At 36.6% G+C, this 27,686-nt stretch overlaps 1 protein-coding gene across 1 annotated transcript in view; it reads left to right on the top strand.

The window, feature by feature from the left end:
• Positions 1–9,512: 9,512 nt before the first annotated feature.
• Positions 9,513–27,686, top strand: part of PLS1 (plastin 1) — a 46,203-nt gene continuing 28,029 nt past the window's right edge. Inside the window, exons 1-5 of the mRNA XM_063114620.1 lie at positions 9,513–9,582; positions 12,217–12,380; positions 13,829–13,958; positions 17,319–17,451; positions 23,084–23,165. Coding sequence (XP_062970690.1) covers positions 9,513–9,582; positions 12,217–12,380; positions 13,829–13,958; positions 17,319–17,451; positions 23,084–23,165 — 579 coding nt within the window. The remainder of the gene's footprint in view (positions 9,583–12,216; positions 12,381–13,828; positions 13,959–17,318; positions 17,452–23,083; positions 23,166–27,686) is intronic.

The raw sequence follows: 27,686 nt of genomic DNA, 5'->3' as shown, positions 1-27,686 counted from the left end.
TGCAGTCAGGGAACAGTGTCTGTAGCATTGGTGGCATGGTGGATACTAGTGTACCCATCTGTGTGGAGCTGAGAGCACGGAGCGGGAGGCCAGAGGGACAGAGGTGAGGCAAGCTTTACACATTGTCCCTCTGTCTAGGCTGTCCCTTCGATGCTTCCATACTTACAACTTTAAGTGTTTCGGTTTCAAAACTGAATAGCACTTGTTTGATGTTAGCCAGGGGGTAATGGGGAGAACCCTGGGGTACGGGCCTTGTGAAAAGAGACTGAGTTTTTCTGGATTTTTTTTTTTGACATGCTGATTTAACCATTCAATAAGTAACTCTAGCTCTGCACACTCATTCATTCAGTTGCACAAGTCAAATAACATTTGAACCTCTGTGATTGGGTGACCAAATCCTATACATGAAATACTAAAGGTTCAAGTTGTGGCACCAGCAGCTTTGATTTTAGTGTGGTGTTTTTCCTTGAGAAAGTTACTCCTTCTGAGTCATTCTGTATACCTTTTTTGGTCTGAGTCCATTTCTGCCTTCACGAAGCACTTCTTGACTCAACGTGTTTTCACACTGGTATTCTGGTTTGGGTCATGCCTCCCTCTAACTTGCACTTTGCTTCGATAAATAAAGATAGTTTTGCCATAACACAAATCCTTCACATACTAAATGCTTTTCTAAGAACCTCTGCACACACCCACCCCCCACATCTTTTAGCCTTCCTTCTTACATTGCCATTTTATATGGTACAATAGCCTTGGCTGCAATTAGTCCAGAAACTTCCAACCCAAACTCATAAATGGTATATGCCGAGTGACCACTATAATGAGTGTTTTATAGTATACAAAGAGGCACCTTTAAATTCAGATTTAAATAGCATAGGAATTAGGGCATGATTCTAATTGGTTCTCAAAAAGAAGTAATTATAAGATTATATCATTTACCAGAAAATCAGTTTTAATTAAACTGTGCAGGCATTTACAGTTGAGCCGATAAGCATTATATTGAGAGTGATTCTAGAAGAGACTAATTCTTATTCATTTTAAAACTCCATGGTTAGCCCAGCCAAATAGGGTGTATTTGTTGAATACACAAATGAATGAATTTAAACTCCTTACTAGGGGCTACATATTGGAGCTTTTAAGTAAACATACACAGAAAGGTCTTTGTGGTAACCCTTAACAACCACTGAATGCCAGTCTCAAGTTACAAACACACAGGAATAGGATGACTGTGGCCGGTCATGCAGATGACCATGGTGGTGGCCTGTGTAGTGAGGCAGTGAGGAGAAGATGTAGGCAAGTCCTCTCTGTTCTTCTCTGCTTTGCCAGAAGATTTTTTTATATATCTAGTGTTTGCACAAGAGCATCAGAACTTAAAAAGTTCACCTAGGGAAAAATTGAGGCTAAATTATTAACTCCTCTGTAAAAGGATTAGGAAAAGGTTGACAAAAATTATTTTGATATATTTAGAAAAAATACTACCGATAGCTGTGTGGGCTAAAAAATGTGAATGCTGTCAAATTAGTCTTCGTGCAGGTGCTCAATAAGTCGTTGCTGAATAAATAATGAGGAAGTGGGTAAGTGAATGAAGAGAACTGATGTGTGGAAACTCTTCCTTTAGTCTCTTTTTGTCTGTTAGTGGCACATTTCCCACAAGCCATTGTTCTGTTTGGCCCTTTGTTATGTAGTATTCTTCCTGCTCTGTAAAGAGAAATATCACCGTTAATGAATTTTGCTAAACTATCCACACATACATGACACAATAAAGCCACTGGAAATATAAAAAGAATAAAATACTTATCTTTTACCTGCAAGGAGCAAGCAATGAAGTTAGGAGGGCGGGGTGAGAATAAAATAGCAAAATAAGACCATTACATTACAAAGCAACACATAATCAAGAATAAATTAATGTATGTTAACTGAATAATATATATGAGGTAAAGACACTGAGCAAAGAAAAAGACAGGTGATGTGTCTCATGCCAGTGAAGGGAGTTAAGGACATACAACGAGTGATGAGTGGACCTTGTAAAGGCTAGAAGTCCAAGCTGTCAAAATGAGAGAAGGGGGCAGAGAGCACATTAATTTGGCAATGTGGGGAGTAATTATATGGTAAATACTTGGAAAGACTGAAGCAGAAAAAAAGACCCAACCTTAATATAACAGTATGTTGTTGTTTTTATTTTGCAGGATATTGCCAGGTCTCCTTTAAGAGGTCACAAAAGAGTCAGTCAGTTTGGAACCAAGTGTCCCTTCACCTCGGGTGTGTTATACCCAGCTTAACTCTTCATGGTAGTACCTAATTGAGGTTCTGAAGATCTCTAGGACTGTAAAATTGTAAAGGTACTTAGGAAATCATTTTGCTTGTTTGAGAATAGAGTTAAGTCTTTATAGCAGTTATCTTTTTAAAATAGTTTTGTATTTGAAAAATCCAGTATGTTGGCAATAAACTAATCACTTTTTTAGTTTATCTAACATAGATGCCCCTTCAGAATGAATGAAAGAGCTGAGCTTGGTTCTTTCAGTGCTGCAGGATGCTCAGGAAAGATTTGCATTATATTGTACTCTTTTAATATATTGTGCCCTCTGTCCAAAGGGCAGTCCAGGCTGGTATGTAGAGTAAGAGACTAATATTTAACAAAGTAAATGATATCCCAATTCACAGCTATATTGTAGAGTCCACAAACATTCCAATTAACTAAAGAAAATCTGATAAAAAATTAATAGGTTGATATAGAATAAAAATGTTTACTTTTTGCAAAATGAATGATGGAGCTCCCTGTTGTGAAATGTGGTTGAATAAGGAGATTGCTGGAAATATTATAAACAGGTGAAAATGTTTTCTAGATATTCCTTTATGACTTTTTTTTTTTTGGTGGCTAGTCAGTAGAGTGATCTCAACCCTTGACCTTGGTGTTACAACACCACAGTCTAACCTACTGAGCTAGAAAGAAAACTCTTTAATTAAATTATTTTTCTTAGCTGCTTATTTTTTTCACTTAGTAATTTACTCTAGTTACCTGTGAGCTTTAACCTTGATCAGAGAATCATTTGTGAAGGGGAGGAGGACACAGGGCACAGTAGAGCTGCTGTTCCCTAGAGATACTGAAATACTCTGGGATCTCAGACCCCAGTCACTTCTTCAGATAAACAGTATCAATGCTTTTTCCATAAAAATCAGATATGAAAGAAACATCACATTTTTTTATGGTCTGTAAAGCAACTTTGTTTTGACCATGATACCTTATCCTGCATGAATACCGCCAAGTCTTTCTCAGGCACCTGGAATCTGACCCTTAGCCTGTGTTGTCCTGGGGTGTTACGAAGAGCAAAAGGTGTGGAGGAAGCTCTTCTGTCCTCTGTCATCAATCCTCAGGGACTACCTAGGAAACATCCCGTGGCTTAGTCTGTGGGTCTCTTGCAGTGGAGGTTCTGTTGTACCTGCCACCCTAAGGGCCCCAGTCTTCCTTGCTGGCATCTGCAGATTTCCCTCCCTCCCCATCTGGGTAATCTCTACTCTCTGCCTTTGATATCTAGTGGCTTCTCACAGGTGCCCTTTTCCTGCCTCCCCCCGCCCCCATTCCCAAGACACTTGGGGTAGGGCCACTTTGGAAAAAGGGAACACAAAATAGCTGGGAAGGAAAAAAGTGCTGTTGATAGCTTCGGTCCTGCAGTTGGGAGTTTTAGGTTTGGTAGAAAGACACCAAAATCTCTTTGGTATCATGACAGTTTAGTGCCGTTCCTAATACCTTTCTCCCTGAAACTGTTTAAGAAGGACTTCAGATCTTGCCAGGCTTAAAGGACTTCTTTGACTAACTTTGGTAAAGCTTTAAAAGTCTCCAGGAAGTTAGAAATTTGAGGGAGGATAAAAGATCAGATCCAATTTCATCTAAATTGAAAAGTTCTTTTTTTGGCATGTGCTTCCTTAACTTTCCAAATCATACATTTGGTGTGTCAGGGTGCACTTGAGGATTAGAAGAGGAAAAGAAGCTTTTATTGGTGAAAGAAGGTTCCACTTAAAATGATTAATATATAAAAAAAAAAGAGGAGGAAAGCAGTATCGGAATTATTGAAGATATATAGAGAACATGTCAAAATCCATGGGAAGATTTATCTATGTAAAGAATTCAACATAACCTGCCCTATTGAGTCTCTGGTCAGTGATCTTGGTGGTCTCTGGGCTGCATCTTTCAGGGTTCACTTTGATAGCTAAGCTCTTCTGAGTTGTCTCAGGCATCCAAGTATGTATGCTTCAATGCCAACTGTTTGGGTACTGATTAAGTGACATGTTCTTCATTTCTACAATTGCAAAGTGAATTCTAATAATTGTGCATTCTATAGTGTTTCAGAACTGATAGGTTCTATTCTTGATAAATATAAGTTGATCTAGCTAGAATTTTTTCCCCAACACTTTACAGAGGCTGATTTCTTTTAAAATGCAAGATCTTAATTCACAAGTATATACTATATAATGTGAATTATTGTATGATTATCATATAAATACATGTGTATATGTTATATGGCTTGACATCAGATTTTATTTGGGAGGCCTGCATCCTGGCCTAGAGACAGGACGTATGATACAGAGTTGAGGTCAACTATAGCTTAGCTGTGAAACTGAGAGAAGTTACAGTTTTGGAGGCTGGAAGTCCACGGTCCAGGGGGCGCATCTGATGAGGGCCTTCTACTGGGTGAGAACTCTCTGTAAGCTCCCATGGTGACACATGGTATCACATGGGGGTGGAGAGAATGGCAAGAGCTTTCAGAAGTGCTCCTTATAAAGTCAACAGTCCACACTCATGATAACTCATTACTCCATGAATGGATGAATCCATTCACAAGTGCACAGTCCTCATGATATAATCACCTGTCAAAGGGCCCACCTTTCAAATGTCATAATTGGATTTCCCACTTTCTTAACACTGTTAGAGTGGGAATCAAGTTTCCAACCCATGAACTTTTGGGGGACACATTTGACATAGCAATACTGTAACAAACGTTATGTGAACGTGGTCTCTCTCTCTCAAAATATCTTATTGTACTGCACTTACCCTTCTTGTGATGATGTGAGATGACAAAATGCCTACATGATAACATGAAAGTAAGGTGAATGAACAGGCATTGCAAGGTAGCATTAGGCTACTATTCACTTTCTGACAATCGATCAGAAGGAAGATCATCAGCTTCAGGTGATCCTGGATCACTGAGCCATAACGATGATGATGACTGACTGTCAGGAGCTACAATGGTATATGTTATATGGCTTGACATCAGATTTTATTTGGGAGGCCTGCATCCTGGCCTAGAGACAGGATGTATGATACAGAGTTGAGGTCAACTATAGCTTAGCTGTGAAACTGAGAGAATTGTTTACTTTGAGACCTTGAGAAAGTTACTCAATCTCATGAAGCATCCCTTTCTCAACTGCCAAAATGGGGACAGGACCGACCTCATGGAATGGTGAACATTAAATGAGAATGTACACAAAGCACTTAGGATAGTATATGGCACATTAATTATAGAAGTGTAGGACTAGTGAGAAAAATAAATATTGAGTTACTAGTTATTGGGTTATTGGGCTTTTCTTCTAAAATTTTGCTTAGGTTTTTGGAAATTTATTTGATGGAAGACATTTTCTTCCTTAATTTTTTAAAAGGTCTGTGCGATTAATTTGGGAATCACATAACTAAAATAGTCTTTTATATGTCAAATCAAACTAATGTATTTTCTTTTCTCACAGGATCTTTTGCTCCCTATATGTTCATTGTGCTGTGTAAAGGTGCTTGTTAAGGTATCCATATAACGCAAATTAGTTTTTGAAGAATCCTAACATCATAATTTTGCAAAAACATAGAAAAATGTTGATACACTATATTTATGCATGATTCTGTACTTGTAAAAGAGGCAATATAGTTTTCATTAACCATTCTGCTACTAAGTCTTCATGCCGCCATGGAAAGCTATAAATTATTTTAATATTTTAATCATAGTATTTTGCTTTGAAAGGAAATACAGGTGCTCTTAATTAAAATTGTAACATATAGGTACTGTATATTCTTATCAGTATTCACTAATGTGTACCTTCAGACCACTAGTATTTATTATTTTTTTAATGTTTTACCACAATATTACTTTTATTGTTTCTCAGTTATTTTTTGGTCTCAGTAAGCTTATGGTCTAAAAAAATGAATACAAAAAGAATATGATGGAAAAGTATGCCCCTTTCCCACTCTGCTTCAGTTCCTCATTTCCCCTAGAGAAGCAATTACTGAAACCATTTTCTTGTATCCTTCCTGAAATGTTTTATAAACATACAACTTATCACACTTCTTCCCCCACCACACTTTTCTGCACATTGATTTGTTCTCTTAAGAGTATATCTTGAAGATCATTCTGTATTTTTCAATTTGTTTCATTCAAATACCAAAGGACTTGAAGTAACATGTTTACATTTATTAAACATAAAAACAAAACTTTTTAAAAAATAAAAAAAAAATTGTATGAGTAAATTGCTTTTTCAGTAAGTTCACATGCTGGTACTGCCTGATTATGGGAGAATGAAAATATTTTATGGAATTAACAAATGATATAAATTTGAATAGGCATGGGCAAAGAATAGAACTCTGGGTTTATTTTTATTTCAAATGTAAGGTCAATACAAGGACTGTTAATTTGCAGCTGTTCTGTAGAGTGCAAATTCTAACATTGGACTGCTATTTTTAAAACTTGAGGCAAAGGATAGAAACCATTTTGAATAAGGGAAAGGATGTGCATTACCAAGAAGACCACAGATATTCAAAGACAGCCACAACAGAAGTAGCATTTTTCAGATGCAAGGAATTATGCTTAAAAATCCTAAGAGGACTACTGAATCTCTTTCAGCATAAAATAAGTATGCCTTTAAATAGCTTTAAACACAGTAAAACTTTCTAAAAGTGAGAATTCAGTAAAATGAATATTTAATGCAAAGATGTAAGGAACAGCATCTGAGGAGTAAGATGACTTTCGTTCACCCCATGTCCCTACTGGTCTGACTTGAGCTCTTACGATTTTTTTGTTTTTAAACAGTGTAGTATTAAATAGTGAGCAATGGTAATATACATTTTTAAAAAGATGAAATTGAACATGTAATTAGAACCAGGCCTCAGAAAAAGTGTAAGAGATAGAAATTTATCATTTCAAAAGAACACCAAACATCCTAAACAAGCTGGTGTACGTATCACAAATGGCAAATGAGCCATACTCTTAGAGGGCTTCACACAAGTTAGTATGATTTAAAAATGATCAGTGATAAATTTCAGTGAATAAATTATTTTGAAAGTTGATGTCCTTCCCTGAAAAGTTAGGATGATATTGAACCTCCTATATAAATATGTGTATAAAAAAGAGGATTCCCCACTTAACTTTAATTGCTGTTGTTTTATAAAGCACTCACTTCCACTTATTTTTTGAGGTACATATTAACTGTCTGATTCAACTAGGTGTATATTAGAGGAATACAGCATAATTGCATTCATCCTTAGCTTTACATTGAATAGACAAGCCACTAAGTCATTTTAAAAATGAGATGTATTGCTACATGTCAGAAGTCTTAAAAATGTAAGTAATTCTGATGCTGGAGGAAGGGTCTGAGGAGCCCGATAGCAGGCCTCAACCCATCACGTTCTTGACTCCACCACAGGAAAGAATTCAAGAGCATAGTCATGGTAAAAAGTGAGAACAGGTTTAATGTAACAGATAAGAAATACAGGTCCCACACAGTGTGGCCTAGCTCCAGAGACTGAGCAGGGCCCAAATTTAATACAAAAGTAAGAAATACTTACTCAAAGTTTAGTACAGAGTGCAGGCTGACTCAAGAGAGTGAGCAGCCACCTGCTAAAAGTAAGCTTAACACAAAAGTGAAGCATACATTGGCCAGTAAAATGAGAGTTGGTTCCAGGAAAATGAGCAACAACCCTGCCTTCTGGGATTTGGCTTTTATAGTTTTGCTATCTAATTGAATATTAATGAATATTTAATTAAGGGGGTGGTTCTCAGTTATGTAACATAGTCTTGCACATGCTTAGTTGGTCTCTTTTTGGAGCACATTCATTCGTCAAATCCTATCACATGCACCAGACATATTCAGGAGTATTCTGTGCTCTTTAGCACCCCTAGTGAAAGGTCATTCAAAGGATAAACTCCCTTCCACCGAGCATGCTCAGCTACCAGGGTTATATAATCCTTCTCTACTGAGCATGGCTAACCATTGGATTTGCATAAGCCTGTCCCCTGAGGTCTCAATTTCCCTGTGTTAGTGTTGAAAATAGGACTCACTAGCAACAGTAACTTTCATCTAGGAGAGGTCCTAGAGATGGGCCCGAGACCTTGGGGAGCGGCTTGAAACCCAGAAGTGTGTCCTGTAACAAGAGTTCATGGAAACCAAGCACCTCCTATCTCAATTCCACTTTGAGATATTTATCGTACAGGAGTAAACATGGATATGAACAAATGTTTATCTATAAGGATGTTCATTGAAGCATGATTTATGATGAAAAATACCCTGAAATACCCTGAAACAATGGATTTACCAAATATTATTTATCATAATAATATGATATAGTAATATGTGGCTATTAAATATCATGTTGATGAACAACATGGAGACATAGATAGTGTGTTAGTATCCCCCCCAAAAAGTTCTAGTATGTGTGCATTTTTCATTCCCCTCAAAATGTACACATGCGCTTAGAAAGGAGACTAGAAGGATAAAGACAAGAAAAAGACACTAGTTGATGTATCTGGATAGTAAGATTATTTTATGGGTAATTTAAATTTCCTCTTTGAAGCATATGTTACCAATTGTTTTCTACAGTGATCACCACCTTCTTACTTTTCGTACAGCTTATATTTATGTAATTTTTCTCTTTTTAGTCTGTTTATCCTACTTGATTGGGGGGAGGGGGGCATAGATCTGGGAAAGACCTCACATAGGAAAGGGGAGAGGATGTGACAGTGGTTGGGTATTGCAAAGCTGAACATTAAAACCACAAACTCCATCACAAGATGAGCAGACTCTAACTCATGCCTTTCTGTGGACATTATTTACTTTACCCTTTTTGTGGACATTATTTATGTCTTTAAACTGTCTAACCTCATCCTTTATACTTATAAATGCTATACCTTTCTCAAACTTGAAATGCTTTGATTTTACTGAAATAGTAAGGTAAAATGTAAATGAAATTTATATAGGCTATTGAGAAATATCTGTGCCCTGTAAAAACACAAGGTATGAAAAGCAAGTATTTCTTCCCCGTACTGAGTCTCAGTTATTGTTTGGCTAGCCTGTGCTGGGAAGGAGTGTTACCACGGCACCTACTCCTGTTTGTTACTCGTCAACCACACCTCATGGATGACTTCTAGAGAATATACTTCCTTTGTACCTTATATTGTCTAAATGTTTCCAAAGGGCTAATATTCTTTTTAAAATACTGCTTTTTCTAGATATAAAGACCTGAAGGTAGTCTTTCTTGTCTGAAGATGGAAAACAGTACCACTACCATTTCTCGGGAGGAGCTTGAAGAACTAAAAGAGGCATTTAATAAAATAGGTATGCTTGAGGGAAAGTAAATACGATGTTGCTGTTCAGCTTGACGTCAGATTCCATGAATGGAACAGTACCTTTTATTGCTTCTACCTCCACCCAGTTACCCCTGATTTCTTTCTTTCTTTCTTGCTTGCTTGCTAGATTTCACTGGATTCATTCTTTCTGAAAGATAAGCTAAGACTGGCTTGAATTTCTAGGTGAACTGATCTTTGAATTCTTTGATTATTTCTTTGCAGAGAATAATCCAGGTTAATGAATGACAGTGTAACTGAATGCACTTAACATGGTATCTTCATTACAGAGAAAAAATATAGAAACACTTCCTTGTGTATAAACTGAACTTTGGCCTTTATGTCTTTGTCACTAGCAATAACACTTTCTGACTTCATCCAGAGTATTTTAAAAATCTTGCTACGGTTTTTGAAGGCCATATGACTTATTTTCCTTCTCCCTCATGTGTAATTTTAAAAGCCTTAGTATTGTTTTTAAAGGCCATATGTCTTATTTTTCTTCTTTCACTTTTTAAAGCCATTCAGTGTTTTGTCTTTATGACATTATCATTTTGACAGCTCTGTATTTTTCTTCCAAAAAATTTCCTCATACTCTATTGAATCTCAGTGCTTCTACATTTTGCTCTTAGGAAACCCACGGGTAAACAAGGGAGATATAAATATCGTTTTTTGCTTTAGTCTACAAATGCATACAAGTGAAAGGTGAACCCAGTGAAAAGTGAGCACAGTGAATAGACATTGGGACAATGACACCACCATCTTTGTTAGTGCTGAAAATAGGACTCACTAGCAACAGTAACTTTCATCTAGGAGAGGGCCTAGAGGATGGGCCTGAGACCTTGGGGAGCGGCTTGAAACCCAGAGGTGTGTCCTGTAACACGAGCCCATGGAAACCAAGCACCTCCTATCTCAATTCCACTTTGAGATATTTATCATACAGGAGTAAACATGGATATGAACAAATGTTTATCTATAGGGATGTACTGTTTTCCATAGGTATCCAGTGAATGTACCATTTTACACTCCCACCAGCAAAGTACAAAGGTTTCCATTTCTTCACCAGCACTTGTTGTTTTCTGGGGTTTTTATTGCGAATAGCCATTTTCACAGGCGTGAAATGGTATCTCATTTTGGTCTTGATTTGCATTTCCCTAATGATTAGTGATGTTGAGCATCTTTTCCTGTGCTCATTGGCCATTTATAAATATTTGGAGAAATGCCTATTCAAGCCCTTTGCCTATTTTTGAGTGGGGTTGTTTGTTGTTGTTGAGTTGTTAGAAAGTCTTTCTTTCTAAACCATGGTCTTTATGGTTATTTAATCTAAACCTTTATTTGCTTGCCTTTAAAATAATAATTATATTAGTAACTACCTCAAAGTTGTAAGTATTTCATGAAATAAGGTAAGTAAAGTTCTTAACAAATCACTTGACACAGAATATATGTTCAGTAAATTGTATCCATTAGTTCTTGATATATTATACTAAAACCACAGAGGTCATAGAGATCTAGCTGGGATTTAAGCACCTAGATGGTTCGCTGGTAAATAACTTCCTCAATCTTGTTTATTTTCAAATATTTCTAGTATGGAACTGAGCCAGCTTGGTCTATTTGTATATTTCAGAAGTACGAGAAACAATTCTGAACAGGTTATGTACTAATAATGTGATTTTGCTTTAAATTCAAAGAAAGCAATATTATTATTACATACTAGCTGACTTTTGAGATTATAGCAATATTTTAGTTATTGGTGGTTATCAGCTCTTTTATTGAAGAAAAAAAAGAAATACTAAGTAACTATTACCAGAGGACCAAAGAGGGCCTATAGAAGGTGGTAGATCCAGGCAACAAACAGAACAACCAAAACTCTGTTGCCACCTCTGGGCAGCAATGTTTTGTGTTGCTTTTGTTCTGAGTCAAAAGTAATATCTAGTCTCTAGGGAAAACCCGGGGAAGAGCATTTCAGTGATGATGTGAAAATAGCTGGAAACCTGTTTCCAAAAGTCTAAGTATAGGTGTGAAATTTCTTGAACACCTAATCTCAAAATGACATCACACATGATTCAGCATACATAATGGTATCATAAATACATAATGAAGCAGCAATGAATTATTAACAAATGAAACAGAACCACCTCCAAGTGAAATGCAGAACAAAAATGCTTTATGTGTATTTTACGTGATACACATATTTTATATGGAATATGGGATCAGCAGATCCATTTTGTAAACTCCATCAAGAAGTTAAAAATCTGTGTGGGTATTCCCTTTTGATCATTGCTGACATATTTCTTTTAGATGTCTGAGACTTCCTCATGCTTATGTCTCTGAGACTTAGTCATGTGCTAAAACTGGGTTTTCCGTCTGTTAGAGCAACATCTATACTGTACACTTAAAATATGTATGGTGGCCCTAAGTCTATGGGGATAACTCCTTTTAAATATGAGTTTTTTGATAAAATGTATAGCACACACTGTACAATTGAAGTGCAGGAAAACAGGTTACTGCCACTTGTGAAAGAAATATGAAAGGTTCTGTGTGCCTGTGAATCTCCCAAATGGCCTTCTGAGTGCACATCTTTAGCAAAGAGTACAAAAGGTATTTGACAGCTCATAATACATCTTTACAGATATTGATAACAGTGGGTATGTCAGTGACTATGAACTCCAGGACCTGTTTAAGGAAGCAAGCCTTCCCCTGCCTGGCTACAAGGTACGAGAGATTGTGGAGAAGATTCTAGCAGTTGCTGACAGCAACAAAGACGGCAAAATCAGTTTTGAAGAGTTTGTGTCAGTAAGTAATCTAACCCTCTCCTGGCTATTAATCATTTTGCTTCAAGCAGAATTTCGGTAATGTCATGTTAGGTTTGGTTAGATCTGGCTGCAGAGGCCAGAAAAAGTACTGCTTTAAAATGATAATGATGATAACAACAAATACTAACAATAATTCATAAAACAAAGGAAAAAATCATTCTCAAATGTTTGGAATGGAAGTCAGGTTTGATAATAGCTGTTTATGCCCTAGAATAACTACAGTTGAGTTCAAAGCTTATTGGCAATTAATATAATTGAATAGATATTTATCTAATATAAGTGGTCTGGCTTTGCACTCCTTATTAAACAAATATGTGAGCTCCTCTCTTCCCAGAAAATTTGCTAGGCACTGTGCATAATGTGAAGAGCAGAAAGAGACATGGTCCCTGCTTTGATGGAGTTATATTTGGCTGGGAAGACCGAATCATACAAATGGATAAAATATTACAACTATCGTAAGTGCTATGATAGAGCAGTTCAGGTTCTATGAGAGTTTGTAGTAGAAGGAATTGAACTTGGAGGGGAGGCTGGAGAACCCAGGGACTCAGGGAAGGTGTCCCTGAAGCTATGAAAGCTGAGCTGAGATCTAAAGAAAGATGTTAAACAGGAAAAAGGGGGTAGGGAGGGATTGAACAATATGGGAGGCAGGCAGAGGTAACAGCCTATGTAGAGGCCCTATGCCTTCAAAGATGGTGGATACGCTCAAGCAATTGAAAAAAGGGCTAGCGTGGCTAAGGCTGAGGTGGTATGGGTAAGGAATGAAGCTGGAGAAGTAAGTTGGGATCTGGTCATGCAGAGCCATGTAAAATTTTTGTTTTTATCTTAAGAGCAACAGGAAGCCAGTGAAGTGGGAGGAATAGAATGTGCAGTGACATGATCAGATTTGCATTTAGAAAACCAAATCACTCTGGGTGCTGCATGGAGGACTGTTTGGATTCAGTCTTGCCAACCTCTGAAGAGCCCAGTGAGAGAGTGGTTGAAAGGAGTTTCTGTAAGCCTATGTTATTTCTTATGAGAGCTGACTTATTTACTTTAACACGTATACATTTGAGATGTTCAGGCAAGAAAATACCTGCATTAAAGCATTCTTCTATCTTTATCATGTAGTTAGTTATTTCTGTTATTTCTTAGGTTTTCAGTACAAAATGTCATGGCAAGTCAAGAATAATAATTTCAGTGTGTTCAGTCTAAGCTTAGTTATAACAAAATTTGTTCCAGTGGTTGGGGTGCAAACATTTGTCCATTTTGTGTAATTGGTAAAATGACACGAGAATTATCTGTGTATACAAGTAGTAGGTGTGAGAACACCTGATTAGTATTTATTTTGGTGTTATTTCAAATAATGAAGTCTAAATAAATATCCTTCATGTCATCAGTTTTTTTATAATTACCTGATCAATTCTCAATTTTACTTTTATTCTATTCTAGCTAATGCAAGAATTAAAAAGCAAGGATATCAGCAAAACATTCCGAAAAATAATTAACAAGAGGGAAGGGATTACTGCTATTGGAGGAACTTCACCCATTTCCAGTGAGGGCACACAGCACTCTTATTCAGGTAACCTACCACCTCAAATTTGATCTTTTAGTCATTGATTCATTCAGTAAGTGGCATATTTCATCAAATTTAAGATAACATTTGTTGTGATTTATTACCATTATTTTATGTACCATTGAGGGAAAAATATACTGCAGATTAAATTATAACATGACATCATTTGAAGTTCATTTCAATTTCAGAGATGTTGAAATGAAAAATCCTAGAATCATTGAAATCAATGAGTTCTCACTATGTGTCAGGTTCAGTGCACATCAAAGAGATTAAAAACAGCAAAATGGAAGTTATTTATATTTCAGCATTGGATGCATTTAATAATGGCTTTTGAAGGGGTTTTTCATCTTGACTGGTGAGGTGGCTTTATTTTCAGATCTGATCTAGAAGTGGTGGAGAGGCTTATTATAAGGATTTTGCCTTTTCATTTTCCAGTAGCTGAGATACGTGATTCATCTTTATCAAGCAACCAAGTGACTAGAGAGCACAGCACCTGATTTGCTTGATCTTCCTGATTTGCTTGATCTTCCTGATTTGCTTGATCTGATAGAACCACTGGATTGTTGCCCAGTGGGAAATCCAGAGTCACATTAACTCTTAAGATGAGGTATCTTGCCGTGTGGTAGCTTATTTCTCATGGTCAGGATGTCTAAGAACCTTTGGCCAGGTTCTTTTTATTCATATCAACATAATTAGAACTATGCTTTTAATTTTTTTTTTTTTTGGCATCTAGCCAGAATGGGGATCTGAACCTTTGACCTTGGTTTAACCAACAGAGCTAACCAGCCAGCCCTGCTTTTAAATTTTTGATAAAATTCCCTGTAACCTTTTCTCCTCTTTCTTCCTTTGAGATCTGATTTATCCTCTTGATTTTCTTCCTTCCTAATTGGATTTTCCTCCAAAAATATGCTCAGATTTCTCCCATCTGTTGTATTTTTTTCTTAACCTTTTCTTACTAGAGAAGTAGTGTTAAAGTCAGTGATCTATAACTGCTACCTCCACTCGTTGAAATGTATTCATCCCTTAACTCAGTTTCTGCTTGTTTATTCTACTGAAATGGCTTCTTTTTAAAAAGACGAAAAACAACTTTTTATTGAGGTATAATATACATTCAGCAAAGTGCTTTAATCTTAAGTGTACAGCTCAGTGAATTTTTGCATGTGTATACATGCATGTAGCTACATCCATGTAGCTGCCAACCAGATCAAGGCATGGAACATTTCAATCACTCTGAATGGCCCCAACATGCCCTTAACAGTAACTGCTCCTCCTCAGAGGCAACCACTTTTCTGATGTGTATCACCATAGATTTTTTTTTTACTTGTTTATTGAGGTATAACATACACATGAGAAAGTGTGTAAAGTGCACTGTTCTTAAGTATATGGCTTGATGGTTTTTACCTATGATAGACCCATATAACTATTAACTAGAACAAGATACAGAACATTTAATGGCTTTTAAAAAAAATAGCTTTATTAAGATATAATTCACATACCATCAAATTCACCCTTTTAAAGTGTACAATTCAGTAGTTTTCAGTATATTCACAGTTGTGCAATTATCACCACTATTTGATTTTAATACACCTTCATTACACTAAAGAGAAACCCCATACTTATTAGCAGTCCCCCCCCCCCATTTTCCCTTTCCCAGAGCCTCTGCAATCATTAACCTACTTGCCTATTCTGGAAATTTCATGTAAATGGAACCATACTGTAGTTGCCTTTCATTTGACAGACTTCTTCACTGGCATAATATTTCCAAGTTTCATTCACATTGTAGCATAAGAGTATATCGTACTTCATTCCTGTTTATTGCTTAATATTTTATTCTGTAGGTAATATCACATTTTGTTTATCCTTTCATCAGTTGATGGACATTTGGGTTATTTCTACTTTTCAGCTATTATAAATAACAGTGTATGACCACCCGTGTACACATTTTAGTGTAAACATATATTCTGAATTCTCTTAAGAATACCTAGGAGTGGAATTGCTGGATCTTTTGGTAACTATGTTTAACATTTTAAAGAACTACTAAATTGTTTTCCAAAGTTGCTGCACCATTTTACATTCCCACCAGCAATGTATGAAGGTTCCAATTTCTTCACATTATTGCCGACACTTTTTCATTTTTTTATTACAGCCATCCTAGTGGTTGTGACCTGGTATCTCATTCCTGATTCCTACATTCTTGGAACAACCTTGCATTCCATGCTCATCTATTGAAAACCTATCTTTCAGATACTGTGGTACCTCTTCCATAAAAAGCCTTTTCTTGATCACCTCAACCAGAAGTGATTATTTCTTTCTTAAAATTCTTAAAACAGTATATATACATCTATAATGGTGTGTGTATTTTCTTTATGATGCATTTCTTTGTATATCTGTTTTATCATTACACTGAAAATTCCCTGATGGCAGGTATAATACCTTAGTGATCTTTAAATCCCTAGACTCTAAGTCCCTCTAAGGAGGTATGTATAGTGAGGCAAGAAGGTAAGAAGGTATGATATGTACAAAATAGAAATATTAGTAAATGTTTGTGTCTTTATTAACTCTGTATGTGTGTGTTTGTGCAATGAATTAAATTTTGGGGGTACTTGCCAAATACGTCCTTAGGAAAATTACCTAATTCTAGGAACTAGGGCAATAATGGGGAAGGCTACCCTCTGATGGAAATGGAGATCATTTACTTTAAGGATTTATATTGTTAAATGATTTTTATATTTACAGGATAATATTAAAGCTGTGGAACATTTTTACTTTAAGTTCCTTCCTATTTTTCCCATTGCACAGCCCAGCAACTATCCACACTAGAAGCTATGTATTAAGAGGTAGATGATGAAGATGGTCAAGAGTAGTGCTGGTATCTAGCTTTTTGTCAGTTTTCTTATAGTGAAAATTCCACAGAAATGGAACTATTTTATTGAGTTGAATAACTCTTGACTGAATTCAGAATTTCTGTTGTAAGCCAAAAATCACAGCTCTCTAAATCTCTTTTGGAGGGATAGAATTTATTGCCATGGATATTCGTTTCTTGTATTTTTTTTCCCTTATTTAAATATATATTTATTTGACCACTGATGGCCTACTTCTGATTCATTAGCTTTCAGAAGCAATACATATTTGGAAAGACTTTAGAATCTAATTGAATATTTATTGTGCTCATTTAGACATATACCTTCCTCTCTCCTAATATATCCGGTGAAAAAGTGGAATAAATTCCCCTTTCTCCTTTTCTTAAATGCTTTAGTGTTTAATAATTGTCATTTATTATCTTTGAGCAGAAATTGAAAAGTATGTTTTCATAGTGCAACAAATTTTGTGAAACGAGGTTTGCCTACCAAGATTTTCTGTTTTCAGAGGAAGAAAAGGTGGCTTTTGTGAACTGGATAAACAAAGCCTTAGAGAATGACCCTGACTGTAAGCATCTTTTACCCATGAATCCCAATGATGGCAGTCTTTTCAAATCGCTTGCAGATGGCATCCTTCTTTGGTGAGTTGAGCATCCAGTTAACAAAGCTATATTCTTAGTGTCCCTGTTGATGAACATTCCATGAAAACTACAATTCAGTGGGTTTGTTGTCTTTTAGAAATACTAGCTGCTTAGGTCTTGAGGGATTTATATTGCATAGTAAATTAAGTACTATATGTTTTCTAAAATTTTCCTTCAAATACAATCCCTTATTTTTCTGGTGCCTTTTACATCTAATACCATAATAGTGCCAGAAAACTTTTGAGTTATTCCTCTGATGCATTTTTAAGTGTTCTCATGGTTTCTTTTTTCACTTCCCAATAAGGGAGTGTTGATTATTGACTGGGACAGGAACATGAGGAAATGTAAATGAAGATATACCTTATTTGTACCTAAATGAAAATGTTTTAATTCACCTTTTGTTATCCTTGGCACTTTGCTGTCTCTTTCTGCTCACTAAGCTGTAAACTCTCTAAAGGTATGTCTTTATCTTTATTGTGTGTACTATAGTCCCAGCATACTTCTTTGTACAAAGCAGATGTCTTTTTTTCTTTAAGTTTCTTAAAAAGAACCCAGAAAACATACAAAGAAGAAAATAACCACAGATATTCTTATCACCCATAATTAACTACAAGAATTATTAACATTCTGGCACATTCCCTTCAGTCTTTTTTCTGTGTTATTATTTAAAAAGAAAAAAAAACATACCCACAAGCATGAGGATATCGGTTCTTGGGACATTATGTATACAGTACCTCCACATACAATCTTGATATCTTCCTCTGACCTTCAGAGAAATTCCTACTATGAGTTGAATGGATATTCTTCTCTTTGTTTTAAAAGATAAAATATATTCTAAAATATAGACAAAATTAATATTAATTTCTTTTAAAATGTCTGAAGTCTGACCCTGTGGTGGTGCTTCCGCCACGCGATCCAGCAGGTAGACCTCACCACCACCACGCATCTCCATCCCCAGCCTGGCCCAGTGTGCACAGAGCAGGGAGATGTCCAGCAGGGGAGACGGAAGCTCCACAGGGACCACACACCCTGCAGTGCCGCTGTGTGACCCAGCAGCCCAGCCGAGTACATGCTGACCAGAGAGGTGGCTCCCCGGAGAGGCCCAAGACCTGAGGCAACCACACACGCAAGGTACTAGTGGCCAACTGAGCAGACACTGAGGTAGCCATACCAAATTGGCAACCACAGCAACATCCTAGCCAGACAATAGTGTCAAACCTGTGGACTGTGAAACCCCCTGCCACAATGACTAAACATCAAAGGAAAGATACTAGAAATATGAAAAATCAAGAAAGTACACCACCAAAGGGTAATAACTCTCAAGCTCTAGATACTATAGAACAAGAAGCCCTTGAAATGTCTGACAAGGAATTTCGAGTGATAATTCTAAGGAAACTGAATGAGATACAAGAAAACTCAGTTGGACAACATGATGAAACGAGGAAAAGTATACAAGACCTGAAAGAAGAAATGTACAAGGAAATCAATGCCCTGAAAAAGAATGTAGCAGAGCTTGCCGGACTGAAGAATTCATTCAATCAATGAAATAAAAAACACAACAGAGAGTTAAACCAGCAGGCTTGTAGAAGTAGAAGAGAGAACTTCTGACCTTGCAGATGGGCTGTTTGAAATAACACAGGCAGACAAAAAAAAAAAAAAAAAAAAGAGAAAAAAGAATTAAAGGCATTGAAGAAAATCTGAGAGATATCAGACAACCTTAAGCGCTCAAATATCTGAGTCATGGGTATTCCAGAAGGGGAGGAAAAAAGAGATTGCATTGAAAACATAGTCAACAAAATAGTGGCAGAAAACTTCCCAGATATAGCTAAAGTCACAGATCTTCAGATTCAGGAAGATCAAAGATCCCTAAATGTATTCAACCCAAAAAGGTCTTCTCCAAGACATGTTATAGTCAAATTAGGAAAACTCAAAGACAAAGAGAGAATCTTAAAAGCTGCAAGAGAGAAGCGTCAAATCACCTATAAGGGAGCCCCAAACAGATTAACATCAGACTTTTCATCACAAACCCTAAAAGCCAGAAAGGAATGGATTGATATATTCAAAATACTAAAAGACAGAGATTGCCAGCCAAGAATATTCTACCCTGCAAGGCTATCTTTCCAAAATGAAGGGCAAATAGTATATTTCTCAGACAAACAAAAACTGCGGGAGTTCATTACCACACGACCAGCCATACAAGAAATTCTCAAGGGAATACTGGGTTTGGTACCTGAAAAATAACTGCCACTGCCATAAAAACCCAAGAAAAATCAAAACCCACTAGTATAATAAAAGTGGCATTCATGAAGAGAAAACAAACAAACAAAAAGGCTATTTACAACCCAGGAAACCAACAAATACAGAAAACAAACAGTAAATCAGAAAGAAAGGAACAAAAGACACCTAAGACATCCAAATAATAATCAATATAATGCTAGGATTAAATCAACACTTTTCAGTAACAACTCTTAATGTAAAAGGTTTAAATTCCCCAATCAAAAGACACAGACTGGCAGACTGGATTAAAAAGGAGGACCCAACTATATGCTGCCTTCAAGAGACCCACCTCATCCATAAAGACTCACATAGACTAAGAGTGAAAGGATGGAAAAAGATTTACCATGCAAACAGAAATGAAAAACCAGCTGGAGTAGCTATTCTTGTATCTGATAAAATAGTCTTTAAACTAAAAACCATAAAAAGAGATAATGAGGGACACTACATAAAAATCCTCAATAAAATACTAGCTAAGAGAATACAGCAACACATATGTAAAATTATTTACCACAATCAAGTGGGATTCATCCCAGGGATGCAAGGTTGGTTCAACATACGCAAATCAATAAATGTGATACACCATATTAATAAAATCAAACACAAGGACCATATGATCATCTCTATAGATGCTGAAAAAGCATTTGATAAAATTCAACGTTCATTCATGACAAAGACCCTCTATAAGTTAGGTATAGATGGAAAGTATCTCAACATAATTAAAGCCATATATGATAAACCCACTGCCAATATCATCCTGAATGGGGAAAAGCTGAAAGCTTTTCCTTTAAGAACAGGAACTAGACAAGGATGCCCACTCTCACCACTCCTATTCAGCATAGTGTTGGAAGTACTATACAGAGCAATCAGAGAAGAGAAGGAAATATAGGGCATCCAGATTGGAAAAGATGAAGTCAAACTCCCTGTTTGCAGATGACATGATCCTATATATCGAACAGCCTAATGCCTCTAGAAAAAAATTCTTGGAGTTGATAAATAATTTCAGCAAAGTAGCAGGATACAAAATCAACACACAAAAATCAGTAGTATTTCTATTCTCCAATAGTGAACATGCAGAAAGAGAAATCAAGAAAGCTTGTCCATTTACAATAGCCACCAAAAAGATAAAGTACTTAGGAATTGAGTTAACCAAGGATGTGAAAAATCTCTATAATGAGAAATACAAACCACGCTGAGAGAAATTAGAGAGGATACAAGAAGATGCAAAGATATGCCATGCTCTTGGATTGGAAGAATCAACATAGTGAAAATGTCCATACTACCCAAAGTGATCTACAAATTCAATGCAATTCCCATCAAAATTCCAAGACATTTTTCTCAGAAATGGAAAGAACTATCCAGACATTTATATGGAATAACAAAAGACCACACATAGCCAAAGCAATGCTGAGCAAAAAATATAAAGCTGGAGGCATAACACTACCTGCCTTTAAGCTATACTATAAAGCTATAATAACCAAAACAGCATGGTACTGGCATAAAAATAGACACACTGATCAATGGAATAGAATAGAGAATCCAGAAATCAACCCACACACCTACAGCCATCTGATCTTTGACAAAGGCACCAAGCCTATACACTGGGGAAGAGACTGCCTCTTCAGCATGGTGCTGGGAGAACTGGATATCAATATGCAGGAGAATTAAACTAGACCCATACCTTTTACCATACACTAAAGTCAACTCAAAATGGATTAAAGAATTAAATGTACATCCTGAAACAATAAAACTTCTTAAAGAAAACATAGGGGAAACACTCCAGGAAGTAGGCTTGGGGAGAGACTTCATGAATATGATCCCAAAAGCACAGGCAACCAAAGGAAAAATAAACAAATGGGATGATATCAAACTAAAAAGCTTCTGCACAGCAAAAGAAACAATTAACAGAGTTAAAGGACAACCAACAGAGTGGGAGAAAATATTTGCAAAATCTATATCTGACAAATAATTAACATCCAGAATATACAAGGAACTCAAACAACTTTACAAGAAAAAAACAAGCAACCTAATTAAAAAATGGGCAAAAGAGCTAAATAGGCATTTCTCAAAGGAAGATATATGAATGGCCAACAGACATATGAAGAAAATGCTCAACATTACTCAGCATTCGGGAAATGCAAATCAAAACCATACTGAGATACCATCTCTCCCCAGTTAGGATGGCTAATATCCAAAAGACTGTGAATGATAAATGCTAGTGAGGTTGCGGAGAAAAAGGAACTCTCATACATTGTTGGTGGGACTGCAAAATGGTGCAGCCTCTATGGAAAATGGTATGGAGGCTCCTCAAACAATTGCAGGTAGATATACCATATGACCCAGCTATCCCACTGCTGGGAATATACCCAGAAGAATGGAAATCATCAAGTCGAAGCTACACTTGTTCCCCAATGTTCATCACAGCACTCTTTACAATAGCTAAGAGTTGGAACCAGCCCAAATGCCCATCATCAGATGAGTGGACATGGAAAATGTGGTATATCTACACAATGGAATACTCCTCTGCTATAGAAAAGAATGAAATACTGCCATTTGCAACGACATGGATGGACCTAGAGAGAATTATATTAAGTGAAACAAGTTAGGCACAGAAAGAGAAATATCACATGTTCTCACTTATTTGTGGGAGCTAAAAATAAATAAATACACATAAAAGAAAAAACAGGGGAGGGGTTAGGGAAGAAGACATAACAATCACAATTCCTTGAAATTGATATGACAAGCGAACAGAAAAGATATTGTTGGGAGGGAGGGGGCATAGGGAGGAGGGAGGGAGCTTTCGGTAATTGGCCACAATAATCAACCACATTGTATATTGACAAAATTAAAAAACAAAAGAAAAAGTTTGGATCCCAATACTGGCTAGCTGCCAAAAAAAAAAAAAAAAAAAAATCCAAAACTTAAAAAAAAATAAAAAAATAAAAAAAATGTCTGAAGTCTTAGATGAAGTCTCTAGCTCCTTATCTTTCTGCAGCAACAGTAATTTTAAGTGTTGCTACTAGTTAGTGAAACCTGGCTTCTTGAATTTCTTTACGTTTCAAGCTACTGAATGTTGATTATCATTAAGTGAAATAAAGACGAGACTAACATAAAAAGCAGGATGGTTAAAAAAATGAGGAATAAATGCTAAGATTACTACTGCAGTGAGTGATGGATGGATGTGTCTTGGAATAAGGACTTTTAGATTTTTAAAATTAAGTTTCTGACATGAATTACAGTTTAATATTTTAAAGAAATAGATATTACTTTTCAGAATTTAACTCTTTTGGCTGTTTACATAAAATAAACTGAAAACATTTCAGGGAGTCAAACTAAATTATTCCCATTTTGTTTTTAGCAAAATGATCAACTTATCTGAACCGGATACAATTGATGAAAGAGCCATTAACAAGAAAAAGCTCACCCCTTTCACTATTTCTGTAAGTATTCACTCTTTGCTAGTAATCATGTTATTGTGCTGCAAAATGTACAGTCTTTATTAGTGGATGTTTGGGACCACATAAAATCTTTGACTTAATGTAATTTTGTTTTCCTATAAAACCTAGATTTTTATTAAATAAAAATTCAGCTGTATTTTATAATCAATGAAATTAAGGTTCAAAGTACTTTGAATGAACTTCTTTGAGTTAATAGTATGTTTTTTTAAATATTTTAAAATTTTAAAATTTTATTTTTTAATTTTTATTGAATCATACTTGATTATACATATTTTCGTGGTTCAATGTTGACATATGTTGATCAAATCAATATTACTAGCATATATATTGTTACAAATCATACTTATTCTTTATGCCCCTTGTCCAATCCCTCCCTCTCCCCGCTCTAATTACAAATCATACTTATTCTTTATGCCCCTTGTCCAATCCCTCCCTCTCCCTGCTCTAATTACCCTAGATTACTTCTCTCTTTCTGAAAGAGTGATAGTTACTCTGTTGATTTGTTGCCAAGATGATCTGTCCAGTGCTGAGAGGTGTGTTCAGGTCCCCCAATATTATCATAGAGCAGAGCTTCTTCTGTCACTCTGGGATGGGCTCTGTGGAGAGAGACATCCTCTTCTTTTCTTTGGTCTCTGCTGGTGACTCTCCTTTTGTCAATGCACTCCAGTGGCTGAAGGACCATCTTTGTGGTGGTTGTGGCATCTAGCCGCTTTTGCAGCAGCCATTATTATTGTGGTGGCTGTGGTGGGCCACCCACATGGAGGTGATGTTTTTGGCATGCTTCTTGGTGCGGGCGGTGTGCCTGGGTGTGGTGGGTGGGGTCCTTGCCTCCATACCTCAGGTCCCTGGGCAGGCCCCGAGGCACTGGCAAGTGTGCCTGGGCCAGAACTAATTTTTGTCCTTTCCTTACTTCTAAAACAGGGGAACTTACTTGAGCTTTGTGGTTTAGCTAAATTGCTGCTTTGCTGCTGATTCACTAGGGAAGGCTTTTTGTGCAGTTCAGTTTTTAATGGTTGACTTTATATGTACTTCCGGCTCTCCAGAGGCCCGGTGCACCTTGGTTGTGTAGAAACTCTGATCTGGGCCTGAGTCTTTTCATCAAACTGCACCCCATGCAGTTCTGTATTCCTGACCAGTCTCCTCTGAGTGGTCCTATGCTGACTGGGAAACAGATCAGCTGTCCTTGCTGTGTCCCAGTGTTCCCCCGGTGGGCCTGTCTCCCCCACTGCCCATGCTCCAAACACTTCCTATGGGGTGGGCCATGTGCTGGTCCTTTTCAATGACTCATTGGCCTCTGAGTGGCTCCTTTTTCTCAGTTGTTGTGGCTCCTTGCTCCTATGTTGGTCCACAGGAACCCTATTAGTGGTCTTGGTGGCCTAGGGGCCACTAATGCCCTCTTCTCCCCTGCCACCTCCAAGCAACTCCATCCGAAGGGCATAGTTGCGGCTTTTGCCAGTTCCTGCTCCATGTGCTCAGCAGCTCCATCCTTAATGTGGCCGTAGCACGAAATGGAACAGTCATCGTGGCTTCTCCTGCTTTCAGGCACTCTGTAGGTCTTTCTTCGTCTTCCCCTGAGCTCTAGCTGCCCCATCTTGGCTGTTGTTGCTTTTTTTTATAGTTGTAAATTGGTTGATTTTTGGGAGAGAGTGACACTGGGGACTGTCTATTCTCTGAGACTCTGGGAAGCCCCAATAGTATTCTATTTATATTGTAATTATTGAGTGGTTTTATTAATGAATATTTATTTGATGCCACTGATAGTGTTGATTGAAAAAGAACACTGCCTAGTTTTATCATGTTTTACCATTCACAAAATTTTCAACTATTCTTTTTATGCTAGATTGTTCTGTATTCAGCTTCTCCATACAGATCTTGTTAAAGTCCAGGAATTTATAGTTACCACACTTTTTCCTTCAAAATCTCTAGACCAGTAGTGGATATTAATATTAATAAATACTGAGTACCACCTAGGTATCAATCATTGTTCTAAACACACTGTATGAATTATCCCCTTGACTCCTCCCAGCAACTTTATAATGTACATAGTACGATTTTACAGATGAGGCAATTGAGGCACTGACAGGTTACACAGTGGTAGAGCCAGAATATGATCCCAGTTGTCTAGCATCAGAACCCATCCTCTTAATCATGCTGCTATACTGCCACTGTGATATGGAAGTAGTAATAGCAGCTATTTAATTTGTGGTTACAACAGTAGCTATTAAAATTGCACTGCTGTTAGCCATTTCCTTCATTTGGCAAGTGCAATCCTTGATTTTGCTAAAATAGTTAAGGGTTTTCTATAGGAAACTATGACCTTAGTGCAGTGGTACATGGTTAGTCTTGGACTGGCCTAGGGGTTCCCCATTTCCTGTCATCCTTGAGAATTACAGAATTGATGTTGACCACATGACTTTCTTGTACCCCACTTGCCAATAGGTCAGTAATGTTGCATATCCCTAACAGAAATTACCATTTTTGAAGAAGCCCATTTCCACTTGCGTTGCCAAATGATTATTTTCTTTCACGGATTGTGCTAAGATGTTCATTGGATATCCATAATTATTGAAAATACTTGTGTCCATCTTATTTTTAGAATACATGTATCAATTTTTTATGGCACTGAATTTGAAATATAGCATTTTTTACTGTCGTATAAATTTATTGTTTGGTTTTACTTTTAATACTTGTATGCAGTGCATTAAAGAAATAAAGAAAAAGTATTCTGTAATATTTTGCAGTAGGTATAGAATGGATCTGAGGGGCCAAGTATTATACGGTTTTATTTTTAGAGAGAGCATTCTTCCCATATGAATAGGGGGTAATAGTCTAAGCCTTTAGGATGCTTGAAAGAGAGGATACTATTGTAGAATGAGAAAAAACTGAGGATTTTGAGAAGGGGCAAATTGTTACTGTGAATATTAAATCTGTCTTTTTTGTTGAGGATTTTAGAGCTCTGTGAATAGGTCTGCTAGGAACCTACTATTTTTAGATGAAACTTTACCCTGAAGAAGCTTAATTCATTTGTAAAAGATTGAAAAGGTTGTGGTAGTATAGGTTTTTGTCTTTTGATGATAGATTTATGTGGTATCATGATGTATGAAAGAAGAGAAAGGATGAAAATGATATACAGTACATAAGAAAGCAAGGGAAAGGGACAGATCAAGTGGTTAAGAACGGGACTCATTATGATCTTGGCGACTTTCTCATCTTTTTTTTTTTTTTTTTTTTCCTATCCAGCATACTACTTAGCTGCATCATCATGCTTGTTTATTATTATTGAAAAAATTAATTATAAGAATGAGACTTTGCAAAACAGATGGCAGTGATTTGGGGACCTAAAAATTAGGAAACTAACACAAAACTGGCCATAGGAAATTGAATCTGTTCAATACAATGTAAAAAAAAAAAAAAAAATCCAGTGCAATCAGTATACATACATACATACAAAGTATGTATATCTATACTTTATACATAAATGTACACACACGACCTTAATTTTACCTTACATATAATTAATTACAGCTTAAGTAGGGAAAACATCATAAATTTCATTTTGACATTCCAAATGGAGTAAAAGTGATTATATATAAAATAATGAATGAAATCTGAATAATAAATCATGCCTTTATTTTTTCTGACCCATTAAGTATATAGCATAGCACTCTAAAAATCATTAACAAAAGTAAACTAATCTGGAATCAAACCTTTATGGGAAATGAATATTTGCAAAGCAGTGTGAATTAAAAGAAAACTTACAGGACCTATGTGAGACTGTTAGTAAAGAGTTGAATAGTTAATGAATCAAATTGGAAGGGACACGAGAAGCCATCTAAAACAGCAGTATAAATTTTTCTACCTGGTAAGGTGGGCTTTATTTTTGGTACAGTCAGTTCATTGATGCACAAAGAAGATGTGGATCTAAAATGGATAGGTAGGTAATCTTGGATAAATTGTCATGTTTGCTTGTTTCTTTTGTTAATATATCTGTAAGGTAGGATATCCTGTTTTACATATTAGGACACTGAAACACAGGGAAGAACACCTCTCTTGTGTCACAACTGTTTGTGGTTCCCCATTGTTCTTATTTTTCTCCACCAACACAGGTGTTCAGGAAGAAAAGTTGTGCACTCAGGGCAGTTGTTCATGGTAAGATGTGGAGAGCAACCTCTATATGGAGTTCTCCTGTTACTACTTGTTCTTAAAATGTTTAGAAGTGGCTTTAGACAATGGCCATCCTACTCCCTACTAACTGGTAGGGCAATAATGTTGTATTTATCAAGTAGAAACTACCATTTACTGGAAGAAAGTACATTGTAACTTCTTACTTTCAATCTAGTTTTGTGAGCTAGCCACTTGTAAGACATTTGAGATACTTGTAAAGCCAACATTTCTGAATAACATTAGTGTCAAAAGCTGGTTCCCCCTTAAAATCAGCAATGCAATCTGGTGATAAGCCAACACTGAGTTTAGTGCTTACTGCAGTAAGAGAAAACACTACCT

This window comes from Cynocephalus volans, chromosome 11 (assembly GCF_027409185.1).
Source record: "Cynocephalus volans isolate mCynVol1 chromosome 11, mCynVol1.pri, whole genome shotgun sequence".
In the NCBI taxonomy this organism is placed as follows: Eukaryota; Metazoa; Chordata; class Mammalia; order Dermoptera; family Cynocephalidae; genus Cynocephalus; species Cynocephalus volans.
This window is presented reverse-complemented; position numbering and strand designations above follow the sequence as displayed.